The sequence below is a fragment of the Mobula hypostoma genome, chromosome 3 (genome assembly GCF_963921235.1).
Source record: "Mobula hypostoma chromosome 3, sMobHyp1.1, whole genome shotgun sequence".
Lineage (NCBI taxonomy): Eukaryota > Metazoa > Chordata > Chondrichthyes > Myliobatiformes > Myliobatidae > Mobula > Mobula hypostoma.
Genome location: NC_086099.1, coordinates 141,928 through 160,222, shown reverse-complemented (window position 1 = coordinate 160,222; position 18,295 = coordinate 141,928). Strand labels below are relative to the sequence as shown.

At 50.1% G+C, this 18,295-nt stretch overlaps 1 protein-coding gene across 2 annotated transcripts; it reads right to left on the bottom strand.

Moving 5' to 3' along the window:
- Window positions 1–2,180: 2,180 nt before the first annotated feature.
- LOC134343339 (uncharacterized) lies at window positions 2,181–17,690 on the bottom strand. Of its 2 annotated transcripts, none has more exons than XM_063042025.1 (3): window positions 17,628–17,690; window positions 2,884–3,247; window positions 2,181–2,543 (listed from the first exon to the last, which is right to left on the bottom strand). In XM_063042025.1, the coding sequence occupies exons 2-3, from the start codon at window positions 3,205–3,207 to the stop codon at window positions 2,181–2,183; spliced, it is 687 nt and encodes a 228-aa protein (XP_062898095.1). In that variant the 5' UTR covers window positions 3,208–3,247; window positions 17,628–17,690. The 2 variants fall into 2 exon arrangements, with proteins under 2 accessions (XP_062898095.1, XP_062898094.1); XM_063042024.1 differs by having other exon boundaries at window positions 17,373–17,654.
- Between the last annotated feature and the right edge of the window lie 605 nt (window positions 17,691–18,295).

Here is an 18,295-nt window from a genome sequence, read left to right as displayed (position 1 = left end):
GGATCCATGGGGAATTGTATTCAAAACTAATTTGTCCACAGAAGACACTGGGAAGTTGTTGAAGGGACTGATTCTAACTGGAGGTTTCTGATTAGTGGTGTTCCACAGGGATCTGCACTGGGATCTCTGCAGTTTGTGATTTATATAAATGACCTGGATGAAAATGTGCATGGGTGCATCAGTAAATATGTAGATGATACAAAGATTGGCGGTGTGATAGTATAGCTGACTGGCAAAGAATACAGTGGGATATCCTGTAGAACTGTTACAGATATGGGCAGAGAAATGGCAGATGCAGTTTAACCCAGCCAAATCAGAAGTGTTGCACCTTTGTATGTCAAATTTAAAAGGAGACAGTACACTGTTCTGGGCAAGAACCAAAAGAATATTAACAAGTTTTAATGAATAGAGGGATCCTGGGGTCCAATTTCATCACTCTCTGAAAGTAGCTACACAGGTTGATAGTGTGGTTAAGACGGCAAATGTCATGCTTGTCTTTGAGACCAGGCTCATTACACAACTCCAGATCCACTACAGCTCTTTCATGTAAGGGGGAGGAGGTGGGGGTCATTAGGCTCCCTGCTGGTTGAAAACTGTTTCAACCGTGCCGGTCATTGATTGGCCCGCATGAATGATGCAGCAGCTCCTTTCCTTCGGTTACCTGTTGTGCCACAGCGATGGTGTCCGATTTCAGGTATCTCAGGGGTATGAGGATAGCAAGTGTGGGTGGCTCCATTCTTCCCCAGGCACTTGTGCTCACACTGACATCGCGAACCTCACTGAAGAAACTTTGGGGAAGTCTGTTGCAGATATACATAGGCCCATGTGCACTCTGAAGGCTGATTTATACTTGTGCGTAGTAGCCTACGCCGTTGTGAGCATTTATACTTGTGTGTTGGTGTGTCTGCGTCGCTCTGCAATTCATCACCAAAACGCTAGTTGGCGGTGGTTTCTATACCACTGTGTTGAGTTTCTTCATGTACTTCAAGCAATGGTGACTGAAACTGAGTGCATCATGTTAGAGTTGGAGCGAATTAATATTGAACAAGAGTAACTTTTATTGAAATTACTGCAACGCAGTAAAGAGAGAAGATGTCAAAGGAGATGCTGTGTACGACCATTGAACGGATTGAGGCAGAAGGAGGGTGAATTTTCTGTGCTTGTCCGGCCACTGAGAGACACAGACGAGGAAATGCATTTCAAATATTTTCGGATGTCAGCAGGTAGATTTGACGATTTGGCACATCATCTCCAACCATTTATTTCGCATCAGTGTACTCACAGTATGCCTATAGACATTACTCAGAGACTGGCAATCACCATTCGAGTTTTAGCTTCAGGTGGAAGTCAACAGGCTGTAGCTGCTAGCTACAAACTGGGGTCAAGCACAGTGTCCTCCATAATGTCGGAAGTCTGTGAAGCTTTATGGAAAGCATTGCAGCCGGAATTCCTTCCCTGCCCTTCAGTCGCCCAATGGGAAGCTATTGCAACTGATTTTTGGCGACTATGGAACTTTCCGAACTGTGTCGGCAGTATAGACGGAAAACACGTGAACATCAAGGCATCGCCGCACACCGGGAGCAACTACTACAACTACAAGGGCACACACTCCATTGTCCCGATGGCTGTCTGCGATGCCAGATATCAGTTTACCATGGTGGATGTAGACGGATACAGAGGGGAAAATGACGGGGGCATCTTCAAGGAGAGCAGATTTGGTTCTATGCTGCTTGAACACAAACTGAACCTGCCCCCACCAGCCAATCTTCCTGGAACAGGAGTCAAAATCCCGCATATAATCGTTGGTGATGCTGCATTCCCCCTACAGAACAATCTCATGCGTCCCTTTCCAGGTATGTCACAGACATTGTATTCAGTAAGAATTAATTTCATGTAATACTGCTTACTTTGTGTGGTTTTATATATATATTCCCCTAAATGTTTGTAGTGATCACAGCTACATTAGCACATAATGATTTCCTATTCATTAATAGGAAGTGTTTTATCTATGCTCTATGTTTTATCTTTTACGTTTTGCTAAATAGGGATGAACATGACCATGGAAAAGCGGATGTATAACCTGTTATAAAATCAAGCTGTTATTTATTTGCAGTAACATGCACAATATTATACAAGGTGCAAAGTGTTATATAAAAAAACAAAATGAAATATGCAATTGTTTATCGTTTCTGCTGCTGCCTCTCAAATAGTAGCTTGTGGACATCAAACATTGCCTGTGGCCTGTGCTCCTCCGGCAGCCTCCGCAGCATGTCTGCAACTGTTTGCCCAAACCTGGAGAACTCATCATTTTCCTGCAACAGTCTATGTTGCAGTTCCACCGTACGTTCATCCAACTGGGCGACCTGCTTCTGAAACCAGTCATGTCCTTTCCTCTTCCTCTTCTGTGTTGTCCTTGGGCTGGGGGACAGAGGGGATGTCTCACTACTTGATGATGATTCTGCACGTGAAGATGGAATGCCCGCTGGTTGGTTTTCCTCAGCAACTGACGAGGTGGACAACCCTGAGGTCAAATCATTTCCATCCTGTGATTATGAAAGAAATTGCAAATAGTTTAAGTTAGTCTTTGTAATTATACATACAGGTAATATATGCATTGTGTCTGTACATGGATTGGCAGAGCTATGAAAACGAGAAAACGGCATATGGCTACATTGGCAGAATACCGGTTATTGCGTTTGCTTTATGAGCAAGCCAGATACCATTAAAGCCTATCACATATTACATTTTTGTTTCAAGGAAGAATTATCTTTGCGCAAATCAATATGCTGTGTTTACAGCTGGACAGTATTGCTGGCTTGCTAGCTAGCCTAAACACTGACTACAATAGAAAGGTTTATGATACAAAGAACATGTTATATTTACCTTGTTGTCGTCATAATTTGATTCTGTTTCCCGGTGCTTAATATGTGGTGCCAGCCAGGAAAGAGGCAAATAAAACACTGGCATTTTGTTTTTTCTGCCTCGGTCCCCGCTCCTCTTGGAGAGTCTTTTCCGGGCGCGCACGTACTTGTCCCTCAAGTTTTTCCATCTCTTTGTGCATTCCGTGACGTCCAGACCAATGTTTTTGGAAATTTCTTTCCACGAATTTGATGCCATTTGGCAGTCTTTATAGTCTGGCGATGAAGAGTCGTACAAATGTACATATTTTCGGACTTCCTCCATTAACCTCTTCTCGATATGGTCCATTTTCCAAACTTACGTTCTTCTTCTCTCTTCTCTCTCAATTCTGAAATGGCAGAGAAGGATAAGCAACTGGAAACGTATAGGGGGAAATGTGATGCTACCAAGCGGAACAATCACAGTTGTTGCGGTCTGCGTTGCCGCGACACGTAGTTACATTTTGGGAGAGGTGCACGTCAGGCTACGGCGTAGGGATCTGCTTAGGCACTGCGTAGGGTTCGCGGTGATGCCGTACCTACGGCGTCGATTTAACACAGAAGTTTAAATCAGTGTTAAGGTACCCTGCACCAGTTACCTTTCAACTTTTACCTTGACAGGCACATACAAACTAGACACCCTCAACATTTCACTTCTGAAGGCCTCCCACTTACCAAGTACTCCTTTGCCAGAAAACAGCCTGTCCCAAACCACACTTGTCAGATCCTTTCTGATACCATCGAAATTGACCTTTCTCCAATTTAGAATCTCAACCCATGGTCCAGACCTCTCTTTTTCCATATTTACTTGGAATTTCATGGCATTATGATCTCTAATTTCTGTCACCAGCCCTGGATCATTTCCTAACACTTACTGCACACTTCTACATCAGGAATTCTATGTACTGATTAAGGGCAAATATGACAAACTCTATATATAATCATAACCATATAACAATTACAGCACGGAAACAGGCCATCTCAGCCCTTCTAGTCCGTGCCGAACACTTACTCTCACCTAGTCCCACCGACCTGCACTCAGCCCATAACCCTCCATTCCTTTTTTGTCCATATACCTCTCCAATTTTACTTTAAATGACAATTATCAAACCTGCCTCGACCACTTCTACTGGAAGTTCGTTCCACACAGCTACCACTCTCTGAGTAAAGAAGTTCCCCCTCGTGTTACCCCTAAACTTTTGCTCCCTCTCAACTCATGTCCTCTTGTTTGAATCTCCCCTACTCTCAATGGAAAAAGTCTATCCACGTTAACTCTATCTATCCCCCTCATAACTCTATCCTAGGGGTCCCCAACCTTTTTTGGACCGCGGACCAGTTTAAAATTGACAATATTCTTGTGGACCAGGGATGGGGGGTTCAAGTAGGGTTAAACTCACCTCAACATGTCTTTTACAGTTAGGGTTGCCGACTGTGTCACTCCTAAATAAGGGACAAAAGTAGCAGTCGAATCCTGACGAAGGGTCTCGGCCCGAAACGTCGACCATACCTCTTCCTATAGATGCTGCCTTGCCTGCTGCGTTCACCAGCATTTTTTGTGTGTGTTGACGGGACAGTTGTGTTTACCCCGAGAAAGACTACCGTGACCATGAAGCCTTGCGCAGGCACCTGTGTGCGCATGCATGACGTGCGCATACGTGTACGTGCCAATTTTTATTCCACAAGTCAGTTTTGGCAATTCTGTTCAGTGAAACTACACTGTACATACATTATTTCTACTTTATATAGACTGTGTAGTTATCATATCATTCCTGCTTTTACTATATGTTACTGTTATTTTAGGTTTTTATCTGTTATTTGGTATGATTTGGTAGGTTTTTTTTGGGTCTGGGAATGCTCAAAAATTTTTCCCATATAAATTAATGGTAATTGCTTCTTCGCTTTACGCCATTTCGGCACGAAAGGTTTCATAGGAACGCTCTACATTAACAGGGGAAATACGGGACAAGGGCAGTCCTGTATGGGGCAAACCAATTTAGCTTAATATATGGGATGTCCCGGCAAATACGGGACAGTTGGCAACCCTCTGTTCAAGTTCAAAAGTACGTGACAGGGAATGAGGAAAGGTGCAGCTGACTCATATGGTTTTCTAGCGGCCTGGTAGTACATGCTTTGCGGCCCAGTGGTTCGGGACTGTTGCTCTACTCCAACTAGTCCTTTTACAGTATGGGAGTCCCAGTCAATATATGGAAAGCTAAAATCACTTACTGAATCAACCTTTGTTTTATGGCATGGTCTGCAATCTCTCCACAAATTTGTTCCTCTAAATCCCTCAGACTGTTGGGTGCAGCCAAGTCCCAATAATGGCTACGATATCATAATTCGCTGTCCTGAGCTCATCTGGCTTTCCTACGATGCTTCTTGCATTCTGATATACACAGCTCAGCACATTCATCACACCATGCTCAGCCATTTGGTGTGAAGAAAACAAACTCTCCCTCGTTGTCACAAAAACAAAGGAGCTGATTGTGGACGACAGGAGGAATGGAGATAGGCTGACTCCTATTGACATCAATGGATCTGGGTTTGAGAGGGTGAACAGCTTAAAGTAACTCGGCATAAATGTCACCAAGGATTTCACATGGTCTGCACATACCGGCTATGTTGTGAAAAAAGCACAACAGCACCTCTTTCACCACAGGCGGTTGAAGAAGTTTGGGGATGGGGCCCCAAATCCTAAGAACTTTCTGCAAGAACACAATTCACAGAATCCTAACTGGCTGCATCACTGCCTGGTATGGGAACTGTACTTCCCTATGTAACGTTCCGTTATATTGGCTCGTATATGTCTAGGGGAAATCTCACCCAGCACCCGCCTCAACACTCCCCACAGGGTCGGTTCCCGCCCGAATCAAGCCCAAACATCAATCATTAGCCAACACACCCAGTAAATTTTAACAAGTACACTTTATAGATATTACTAATTCTATGACATTAATATAAATTCGATACAGAAAGGGAAGTAATGGAAAAAAAACGCCAACACTTATCAAAGTCCAAGTTCTTCGTGCACAACCGTTGGAGCTCAATCGAATCCGGACGACCACCCGGATCCTGTCAACTCACGGCTCGGGACCATCCGGAGTGATCGACCGGAGCCTTTCCGCACATTCGCCATCCTCCCCGTCTCTCCTCCAACTCCCCGCCAAAAACCCCGTCCGCCATCCTCCCAGTCTCTCCTCCGACTCCCCGCCAAAAACCCCGTCCGCTATCCTCCCTGTCTCTCCTCCGACTCCCCGTCTCTCCTCTGACTCCCCTCCAAAAACCCCGTCCACAGTCATATGATACAGCATTGTATCCGAAAACAAAACGATACATGACCACCCATTGTTTAATAGCACCCTGCTATCTCTAATAACCCAAGCAACTCTCTAGTTAAGAGTCTTTCTCAGCATTCCCCAGTATAACATAACAAAAGAAACCATTTTAAATTTAACAAAAAAGACCCCATACACTCTCCCCCCACCAATAAAAGTCATGCCCTCATGACGTTAACAGAGTTCACTGGTGCTCCGTGTAAAACCCAACCCAGGTGCATAAAGCAGTGACATAACTTTCCAGGGCTGTAGAGATCACACCCTGTTCTCCCGGCGCTGTATAAGTTAGTCTCTCCGGGGGATGCCTACTCCTCTGAGGCCTCTGTACTCCCTCTGCTGACTCTCTCTGTTGAGACACCCCAGGTGGCCCCCCGGGCCTATCTGTCGGACCCTCCCCCTCACTGGGACCCTTCAGCACCTGTGAGCCCTCTGCCTCAGGTTCTGGTTCCACCCTCTCCTCCCCCAATCCTGGCTGTAATACACGCAGCTCTGCAACACCCTCCCTCGGTTCCCCTAACTCAGTGATGGAAGGGCCAGGAGCCTCTTCTCCCGGCACCGGGGAATCAGCGAACGGAAACAGGTACCGCACATCCGAATCATCATCTTCCGATGACGTATCCCTTCTCGAGGTGGGGACCAGCCCCGTCTTCTTCGCAGCGGGCTCTTCCCTCACCCCGCGCCTTCGCAGAGTCCTCGTAGTAGCTGTAACCTCCCATTCGGGCTCTGGGTCTACCTTCACCTCTCGACCCAGAGGCAACAGGTGGTTCCGATGGAGTACCTTGACAGGCCCCTTCCCATCCTCGGGTCTCACCCGGTAAACAGGGAGATTTGGCATCTGATTCTCCACCACATAGGGGGTGGCTGCCCAACAATCCGCCAACTTGTGCTTACCAGGTAGTCCTAAATTCTGGATAAGGACTCGGTGTCCCGGCAATAGCTGGACGAACTTTACTTTCTGATCGTTCCTCTTCTTATTCCGCTGGTTCTGCTTGGTGGCTGCCGCCTCAGCCAACTCGTACGCCCTTTTCAACTCTCTCCTCATATCGGACACGTACTTCAGACATGGCTTCGAAGGTATTTCACCCACTTCAGTCCCAAAACACAGATCAATGGGCAACCTCGCTTCCCGTCCGAACATCAGATAATAGGGCGAGTACCCCGTAGCATCATTGCGTGTGCAATTGTAACAGTGAACCAAATGGGCGATGTGCTGACTCCACCTACTCTTCTGTCCAATCTCCAAAGTGCCGAGCATGTCCAGCAGGGTCCGGTTAAACCTCTCAGGCTGAGGATCACCCTGCGGGTGATAGGGGGTGGTTCTGGATTTCTCAACCCCAAGCATACCCAGCAATTCATGGATAAGCCTGCTCTCAAAGTCCCGTCCCTGATCACTATGGATCTGCCGGGGAAGGCTATAATGAACAAAGTACTTCTCCCATAACACCTTCGCCACTGTAGTCGCTTTCTGGTCCTTAGTAGGAAAAGCCTGCGCATATCTAGTGTAGTGATCCGTGAGGACCAAGACATTCGCGGTGTTGCTGGTGTCTGGCTCAATAGACAGGAAATCCATACACACCAGATCCATGGGTCCCGCACTCTGCAAATGGGACAAAGGAGCCACCTGCTCAGGCAAGGTCTTCCTCCTGATGTAACGACTACAGGTCTTACAGTATTCTTCCACCTCCCCCCTCATCCGGGGCCAGTAAAACTGGTCCTTGAGTAATTCATAGGTCTTCTCTACGCCTAAGTGCCCGGAATCATCATGTAGTGCCTGGAGCACAGTCTTCCGATACTTCTCAGGCATGACCAGCTGCCAGCGCCGGGGGTGGTCCGGCGGCGGTGACCCGGTACAAGACGGGGTTCTTCAGCTTCAACCGAAGCCACTTCTTCAGTAGTAGGGGAACGGAGGCGTGCTTTGCCTTCTCCACCTGCCCCATATCACCCTGTCTAACCGCGTACCAGATAGTGCCAATGCTCGGGTCATCACGCTGAGCCGCCTCCACTTCCTGGGGGCTCAACTCCAGCAGCTGCCTGTTCCTCAGAGCAGTCAAATTACAGTAAACAGTGGGTAGCGCGTCATCGTCAACCCCCAATTGATCTACTGCCCGATCCATTCCCATCTGTGCTCCTACTTCCCCATCGCTCCCAACTTGACACATGGCCTTTACTCCCGGGGCAGGGACACTCTTCCACTCCTCAGCCATGCCCGACGAGACAGGACATCTGCATCGATGTTCCAACTCCCCAGGCGGTACTTCAGGCTGAACTCATAGGCAGACAAGGCTGCTAACCACCGGTGCCCAGTAGCGTCCAGTTTTGCCGAGGTCAGGATATAAGTGAGGGGGTTGTTATCAGTTCTCACCTCAAACTGGGCCCCGTATAGGTAGACACTCAACTTGTCCACCACCGCCCATTTCAACGCCAAGAACTCCAGCTTGTGAGTGGGATAGTTTCTCTCAGATGGCAACAAGCTCCGGCTGACAAATGCCACCGGCCTCAATCCATTGCCCTGTTCCTGGTACAGGACAGCCCCCAGACCCTCGTGACTGGCATCAGTGTGTAGAACATACGGCTTCTGGGGATCAGCAAAAGCCAACACTGGGGCCTGAGTCAGGGCCCTTTTTAGAGATTGGAATGCCTCCTCACATTGAGCATCCCACCTCGATCCAAAAGGCTCCCCCGGGTTCAAGTATCCTACCTCCGGCCCTCGGTCTCCCTTCCTCTTCCTCCCCACAGGTGGATAACCACACAACAGCTGGTTCAATAGATAACTCATTTTCGCATATCCTTTCACGAATCGCCAGTAATACCCACAGAACCCCAAAAACAAGCGTAAGGCGCTCACCTTCTGAGGTCTCGGCCAGGTGGTTACTGCAGCTATCTTACCCAGATCAGTGGCCACTCCATTTCGCGAGATTATGTGCCCGACATAACTGACGACGTCATACAGAACTGACATTTATCCAAGGAAAGTTTTAACCCTTCCTCCTTCAGCCGACTCAGCACCTTCAGCAGCCGCTCCTCATGTTCCTCCAACGTAGCTCCAAACACTATCAGGTCATCCAGGTACACCGATACCTCCAGCAGGTTCATGTCCCCCACGGTCCTCTCCATGAGCCGCTGGAAGGTGGCTGGGGCCCCCGATATGCCTTGGGGCATTCGCTCAAACTGGAAAAATCCCAGGGGGCGGATAAAGGCCGTCTTCTCTTTATCAGTCTCACTCATCGGAATCTGGTAATACCCACTCCACAAATCCAATACGCTAAACCACTGCACCCCACTCAAACAGGCCTGTGCGTCTTTCACCCTCGGGACCGTATATTGATCGGGAACAGTGCGCCGGTTCAGGGTCCTGTAGTCCACACACATGCGTACCTTCCCATTTTTCTTCCTTGCCACCACTATGGGGGATGCATAGGGGCTTCGGGACTCCGCGATAATCCCTGCATCCTTCAACTGCTGCAAGTGCTGCCGCACATCTTCCACATCTGCTGGGGCCAACCGCCACGACCTTTCTCTAAACGGGGTGTCATTTGTCACCCGGATAGTGTGCCGAGTGCTCTTGGAACATCCCACATCAAACTCGTCCTGAGAAAAGACATCCCCTAACTTCAGCATCTTCTCCACCAGCCTGCTCTTATACGCCGGCGGTAGAGGGGAGTCTTCAAAATTAAAGGCCTCCTCAGTCAGCCGCCCCCAGTTCTCCAATAGTTTTCTTCCAGTGGGCTTCACGGGGGCGCTGGACATCACTGTCACCGGGAACAAGTGCGCGAGGGGCATCCCGCGCTTAAAGGTGATCTCCCGCTCCGTTATGTTCCTTACCATCACCCCCATCCGTCGCGCCTGTACAGCTGAGGGCCTCTGCAATTCAGGTCTCACCAGCGCCCCAGCCGGGAACCGGGACTCCCCTTCCAGGTCGTCTGGGGTACCTACTAGCAGGGCCTCGCCCGCCGGTACTCCGGGGAATCTGGGGGTCCCCATCACTAATGCCACCTCCCCTGGCCGTATCACCTTAAGCCTCATCTGAGTGCACCACACCGTCCCTCGTTTGCACTCAGGATCCAGCCCCTGCGGGTCACCCGCTCCTTCGTACACCGCTCGGAACACTGGGTGTACTGAGAGGGTCTCCAGAAAGTTCTCCCCCGCCTTCTTCTTACAGGCTCCCAAGAGCCGTCGCACCAGAGGGGAGTTAGTCCCCACTAGCAGGGCAGCACCTTCAGTTTCCACTGGGTCCGGACAGACCAACACCAGCGTCTCAAAGGCTTCCGACACTCCCACATGTCCCTCCAAAAATTCCAATCTCACTGACAAGTACCCATCGTAGGGGTAATCACCATCACTTATGCCCCAAATCTCCAGTGCATTAAACGGAGTTACTGGCAAATGCTTCAGGTATTTGTTGTAGAACGACCGGTACAGTAAGGTAATCTGCGACCCGGTGTCAAGGATGGCTTTCGCAAAGATTCCCTCTATCCGTAGGGACATGCTGGAACGGGGTCCCACCAGTCCATCTGGAATTTGGGCTTGTACTTTCTGGGGTTCCATAGCTGTTTTCTGGGAACGTGTTCCTCCCGAGACTCCAGTCCGTTCCATCACTGAGCCTCTCCTAAGTTTCCCGACACCTCTCCCTTCTTAGTGGCCCGAAGCCACTTCTTCAGTAGTAGGGGAACGGAGGCGTGCTTTGCCTTCTCCACCTGCCCCATATCACCCTGTCTAACCGCGTACCAGATAGTGCCAATGCTCGGGTCATCACGCTGAGCCGCCTCCACTTCCTGGGGGCTCAACTCCAGCAGCTGCCTGTTCCTCAGAGCAGTCACATTACAGTAAACAGTGGGTAGCGCGTCATCGTCAACCCCCAATTGATCTACTGCCCGATCCATTCCCATCTGTGCTCCTACTTCCCCATCGCTCCCAACTTGACACATGGCCTTTACTCCCGGGGCAGGGACACTCTTCCACTCCTCAGCCATGCCCGACGAGACAGGACATCTGCATCGATGTTCCAACTCCCCAGGCGGTACTTCAGGCTGAACTCATAGGCAGACAAGGCTGCTAACCACCGGTGCCCAGTAGCGTCCAGTTTTGCCGAGGTCAGGATATAAGTGAGGGGGTTGTTATCAGTTCTCACCTCAAACTGGGCCCCGTATAGGTAGACACTCAACTTGTCCACCACCGCCCATTTCAACGCCAAGAACTCCAGCTTGTGAGTGGGATAGTTTCTCTCAGATGGCAACAAGCTCCGGCTGACAAATGCCACCGGCCTCAATCCATTGCCCTGTTCCTGGTACAGGACAGCCCCCAGACCCTCGTGACTGGCATCAGTGTGTAGAACATACGGCTTCTGGGGATCAGCAAAAGCCAACACTGGGGCCTGAGTCAGGGCCCTTTTTAGAGATTGGAATGCCTCCTCACATTGAGCATCCCACCTCGATCCAAAAGGCTCCCCCGGGTTCAAGTATCCTACCTCCGGCCCTCGGTCTCCCTTCCTCTTCCTCCCCACAGGTGGATAACCACACAACAGCTGGTTCAATAGATAACTCATTTTCGCATATCCTTTCACGAATCGCCAGTAATACCCACAGAACCCCAAAAACAAGCGTAAGGCGCTCACCTTCTGAGGTCTCGGCCAGGTGGTTACTGCAGCTATCTTACCCAGATCAGTGGCCACTCCATTTCGCGAGATTATGTGCCCGACATAACTGACGACGTCATACAGAACTGACATTTATCCAAGGAAAGTTTTAACCCTTCCTCCTTCAGCCGACTCAGCACCTTCAGCAGCCGCTCCTCATGTTCCTCCAACGTAGCTCCAAACACTATCAGGTCATCCAGGTACACCGATACCTCCAGCAGGTTCATGTCCCCCACGGTCCTCTCCATGAGCCGCTGGAAGGTGGCTGGGGCCCCCGATATGCCTTGGGGCATTCGCTCAAACTGGAAAAATCCCAGGGGGCGGATAAAGGCCGTCTTCTCTTTATCAGTCTCACTCATCGGAATCTGGTAATACCCACTCCACAAATCCAATACGCTAAACCACTGCACCCCACTCAAACAGGCCTGTGCGTCTTTCACCCTCGGGACCGTATATTGATCGGGAACAGTGCGCCGGTTCAGGGTCCTGTAGTCCACACACATGCGTACCTTCCCATTTTTCTTCCTTGCCACCACTATGGGGGATGCATAGGGGCTTCGGGACTCCGCGATAATCCCTGCATCCTTCAACTGCTGCAAGTGCTGCCGCACATCTTCCACATCTGCTGGGGCCAACCGCCACGACCTTTCTCTAAACGGGGTGTCATTTGTCACCCGGATAGTGTGCCGAGTGCTCTTGGAACATCCCACATCAAACTCGTCCTGAGAAAAGACATCCCCTAACTTCAGCATCTTCTCCACCAGCCTGCTCTTATACGCCGGCGGTAGAGGGGAGTCTTCAAAATTAAAGGCCTCCTCAGTCAGCCGCCCCCAGTTCTCCAATAGTTTTCTTCCAGTGGGCTTCACGGGGGCGCTGGACATCACTGTCACCGGGAACAAGTGCGCGAGGGGCATCCCGCGCTTAAAGGTGATCTCCCGCTCCGTTATGTTCCTTACCATCACCCCCATCCGTCGCGCCTGTACAGCTGAGGGCCTCTGCAATTCAGGTCTCACCAGCGCCCCAGCCGGGAACCGGGACTCCCCTTCCAGGTCGTCTGGGGTACCTACTAGCAGGGCCTCGCCCGCCGGTACTCCGGGGAATCTGGGGGTCCCCATCACTAATGCCACCTCCCCTGGCCGTATCACCTTAAGCCTCATCTGAGTGCACCACACCGTCCCTCGTTTGCACTCAGGATCCAGCCCCTGCGGGTCACCCGCTCCTTCGTACACCGCTCGGAACACTGGGTGTACTGAGAGGGTCTCCAGAAAGTTCTCCCCCGCCTTCTTCTTACAGGCTCCCAAGAGCCGTCGCACCAGAGGGGAGTTAGTCCCCACTAGCAGGGCAGCACCTTCAGTTTCCACTGGGTCCGGACAGACCAACACCAGCGTCTCAAAGGCTTCCGACACTCCCACATGTCCCTCCAAAAATTCCAATCTCACTGACAAGTACCCATCGTAGGGGTAATCACCATCACTTATGCCCCAAATCTCCAGTGCATTAAACGGAGTTACTGGCAAATGCTTCAGGTATTTGTTGTAGAACGACCGGTACAGTAAGGTAATCTGCGACCCGGTGTCAAGGATGGCTTTCGCAAAGATTCCCTCTATCCGTAGGGACATGCTGGAACGGGGTCCCACCAGTCCATCTGGAATTTGGGCTTGTACTTTCTGGGGTTCCATAGCTGTTTTCTGGGAACGTGTTCCTCCCGAGACTCCAGTCCGTTCCATCACTGAGCCTCTCCTAAGTTTCCCGACACCTCTCCCTTCTTAGTGGCCCGGGGGCCCTCCCCCCTCGGAGCATCTCATCTCTCACAATCCCTCCGCAAATGACTCGCTTCCCCACAGCTGTAGCACACCCCTGGCCACTCACATTCCCGCCGGAAATGCCCCTCCCTCCCACAGTTATAGCACCCGCTACCCGCCGCCTCTCTCCTCCCGGTACGCCCCCCCGGGGACCCCTTGGATTTCTCTGATCTCACCCCGGCTACCACCTCCTGAACCGCTGAAGACCGTCCCTGGGGGTCCGAGCCCCCTGTTTGGCCCAAAGCACTCTCCTCCGCCCGTACCTCTCTAATCAGCTGCCCGAATGATGGAGGGGGGCTCCTCTTATATGACTGCCAGATACTCCAAGCCACCCTGTCATCCTCCCGGGAACCTCTACATATCTGGCTCATCCTCAACTTCGCTACTTCGTCCGCCCTCACTATCCCTCGGCGCCGCAGCCCCGTAAGCTTCCCTTCCAGCCGGAAAATGTATTCTGAGAGCTTTTCCCCTGTTCTCTGCCCCATCTCTTGAAACTCCGCTAAACATTTCCAGGGATCTCCTGACAGTCCAAACACTTCCTCCAAAGCGTCCAAACACTCCGACAGTGAAGTCAAAGGGCGTTCCGCTCTCAAATCGCGGACCACACAGGCCGCCCCGCCCCTTAAGCTTTCCACCAATCGCTGTCTCTTTTCCTCATCCGAAACTGGCCACACCTCTAACAACTGGGATGTATCCTCAACCCAGGTCTCATATTCATCCTCCCCTTCCGGGGTGGGCCTGGCTCCCGAGAAAATTCTCAGCTTCGGGCAGGGCCCCTCAACCCTTCTCGCCAGGGAGGTAATGGCAGCCGCTAACTCGGAGGTCTCAGCCCTAACTGGGGGACGGGGCCTGGCCAAGCCTTCCCACTCCACACCTCCACCCCTGGCTACTGGCACCTCCCCTGGGGCCTCATCTAGCTCCTCCTCCGGCACCTCCTCACTTTCGTCCTCCGGGAGGGTGTGGAGACCCCACAGCCCTGCCTCCCCCTGGACGTGGACTGTCTCTGGTAGTTCCAACGTCGTGACGTCGGCACTCGTCCGCACCAACATCCAGCTGGACTCCAGCTCTTTCCCACCCCTTCTAGCTACAAGTTCTACCTGCCCGATACCTTTAATCATACTCAACCTTCGCACTAGTACATCTGCCGGAATGCGAAAATCAACCCCACTTAGCACGCACGCATGATTCACCGGTACCCCTCCAATTCACACCAACTTACAATCCTATCTCGATCCATCTTCGCACCACTTAACGTGACGACTATTACAGCTTTACCGAAAATCCAAATCCCGGACAAGCCCCCACTTGTAACGTTCCGTTATATTGGCTTGTATATGTCTAGGGGAAATCTCACCCAACACCCGCCTCAACACTCCCCACAGGGTCAGTTGCCGCCACTGCCCGAATCAAGCCCAAACATCAATCATCAGCCAGCACACCCAGTAAATTTTAACAAGTACACTTTATAGATATTACTAATTCTATGACATTAATATAAATTCAATACAGAAAGGGAAGTAGTGGAAAAAAAGAGGCGCCATACTTATCAAAGTCCAAGTTCTTCGCGCACAACTGTTGGAGCTCAATTGAATCCGGACGACCACCCGGATCCTGTCGACTCACGGCTCGGGACCACCCGGAGTGATCAACCGGGGCCTTTCCCCACGTCCACCGTCCTCCCCGTCTCTCCTCCGACTCCCCATCCCCCACCATCCTCCCCGTTCCCCCACCGTCCTCCCCGTCACTCCTCCGTCCTCCCCGTCTCTCTGACTCCCTGTCTCTCCCCCGACTCCCCGTCTCCTCGTCTCTGCTCCGACTCCCCGTCTCTCCACCGTCCTCCCCATCTCTCCTCCGATACCCCTCCAAAAACCCTGTCCACAGTCATATGATACAGCATTGTATCCCAAAACAAAACGATACATGACCACCCATTGGTTAATAGCACCCTGCTATCTCTAATAACCCAAGCAACTGTCTAGTTAGAGACTTTCTCAGCATTCCCCAGTATAACATAACAAAAGAAGCCATTTTAAATTTAACAAAAAAGAAAGACCCCGTACACCTAAATCATAGGACCCTGCAGAGGGTGGTGCGGACAGCCCAGCGCATCTAGATGTGAATTTCCCACTATTCAGGACATTTACAGAGACACCACAATCACAAACTGTTCCTGCTGCTACCATCCAGGAAACGGTACCACAGCAAAAAGACCAACAGGCTCCGGGACATCATCTTCTACCAGGTCATCAGACTGATTAATTGATTTCTATGTTATATTGACTGTCCCGCATACAAACGATTTATTATAATTTACTATAAGTTACACATTGCACATTTAGATGGAGGCGTAACGTAAGCCTTACCACTAGAATATTAGTCCCCTCTTGCTATGTTCCCCCCTAACTAACAAATCCCCTATCACCCTTTTGACTTTCCTCTGCCAGGTAATCCCCCCAACAGTTTCTAAAGTGGTCCACCTGTTGTTGTGTGGGATAGCAACAAGAGTACTCTGCGATGGCTGTTTAACCTCATTCCCTTTCCTGACTCTCACCCAGTTTCCTGTGTCCTGCAGCTTGGGTGCAACTCACCTCTCTTCATGTCAAATCTATAACCCCCTCCAATTGCTGGATGATCTGGAATTCATCCACTTCAAGTTCCAACTCCTTAAAGTGCAGGGTTACAAGCTGCAGCTGGATGCACATCTTGTAGGTGAGGGGATCAGGGACACTGTCCCCACCTTCTCACCAATGTCCCCTCTAATTTGTAATGACCAGTGTGCACATGAAGCTTGTATTGTACATTTTTTTTTACCCAGTGACAACATGTGCACAGTGAATTTTATATAGAGGGGTATTCATTTTAACAGCTAGCAAATCATTGTCGATAAGAACTTTGATCTCCTCTGGGTTTGATCAAGTTCATCAGCACTCTCACACAACCTATGTAGCAGGCCTGTACAGGGTTATGAAGGATTTTCTCACCAGAGCTTTTGCAGACCGTCCATATGTGATTTCCTTGTTAAATGATGCTTTAAAAAGTCAGATTTCCAGATACCACTCCACTTCTTCCCCCTTGCAAATTCTCCAGCAACTTTTGCATTGCCACAATACACACAGGTAACACCAACAACAAACAACAGGAATTCCGCAGATGCTGGAAATTCAAGCAACACACATAAAAGTTGCTGGTGAATGCAGCAGGCCAGGCAGCATCTCTAGGAAGAGGTGCAGTCGACGTTTCAGGCCGAGACCCTTCGTGATGCTGCCTGGCCTGCAGGTAACACCAGTTTGTTTTGTACATAAATATTTTCCCCTGAACCTTCTCCCAAGTGACTGACGGTGGTGAACGCACTGATGACAATGCCAATAAATATAAAGGGTAGGGCAGTAGTCTTTCTCATTGGAGTCTGGTACATTTGTGATGTGAAAGCTACTTGTTGCCCAGGGCAAAGGTGTTTGATATTGTTATGTACCCACACAGAATGGGTCAAAACATGTTCTCACGGGTAGAAGGGTCCAGAACAAGAGAAGGTAGAACAAGCAACACACACAAAATGCTGGAGGAACTCAGCAGGCCAGGCAGCATCTATGGAAAAGAGTACTAATGTTGAATTCCTCCGGCATTTTGTGTGTGTCGCTTGGATTTCCAGCATCTGCAGACTTTCTCTTGTTTGTGATTGGAGGTAGAACAAAGGTGATTTTCTCACCTGGTGATGTAAAAGATTTTGTTCCTTTCTCCGAGTTTCCAATCCTTGCATTTAGATAGTTGGAGCTCAGCTCTGTCTGAGATCCATCGGTTCCCATTCCCTCATCAGCCGGAAGCTCCCCGGGGCCCGTGTACGGATCGTGGGGCTGAGCGAGAGGAGCGAGAGGGACGAGAACAGGACTGTGCCGGGATTGTGGACCTACGGTGTCCGGATCTCATAGCAACTGTCCCTCAAGTGGTGTAAAACGGCTCTTACCTTCAACTGAACCACCAAAGGCCTTTTGTATACTGCGCGCATGCGCGATATTCAGGAACTTCCGCAACCCTGACGCCTGCGCATTCGATCGGTGCTTCAGCGATAGCGAAAAATATAACGCAGAGCTTTCTGAGTAATCACGGTGCCATTAAAAGTTTAGGCAAGCACTGGTTCCATGTCCATACTGTACTCAGTTTTTTTTTTGTGTAGAAAAATCAGCAGCTCTTTTAATGCAGAAAGCAACTCCCATAAACAATGCAATTAATATCAGCAAACTTTCCGCGTGTTTAATGCCAAAGTAGAACCTTCTTACAAATGCAGATACAAAACACAAGAGATTCTGCTGTTCACATCAAAGTTGCTGGTGAACGCAGCAGGCCAGGCAGCACCTGTAGGAAGAGGTACAGTCGACGTTTCAGGCCGAGACCCTTCGTCAGGACTGGACTTCGTTGTACCTCTTCCTAGAGATGCTGCCTGGCCTGCTGCGTTCACCAGCAACTTTGATGTGTGTTGCTTGAATTTCCAGCATCTGCAGAATTCCTGTTGTTTGCGTTTTTAGATTCTGCTGTTGCTGGAAATGTAGACACATACACACAAAATGCTGGAGGAACTCTGCAGTTCAGGCAGCAACTAAGCAGAGGAGTACACAGTCTAGGCATGCTGAAGGG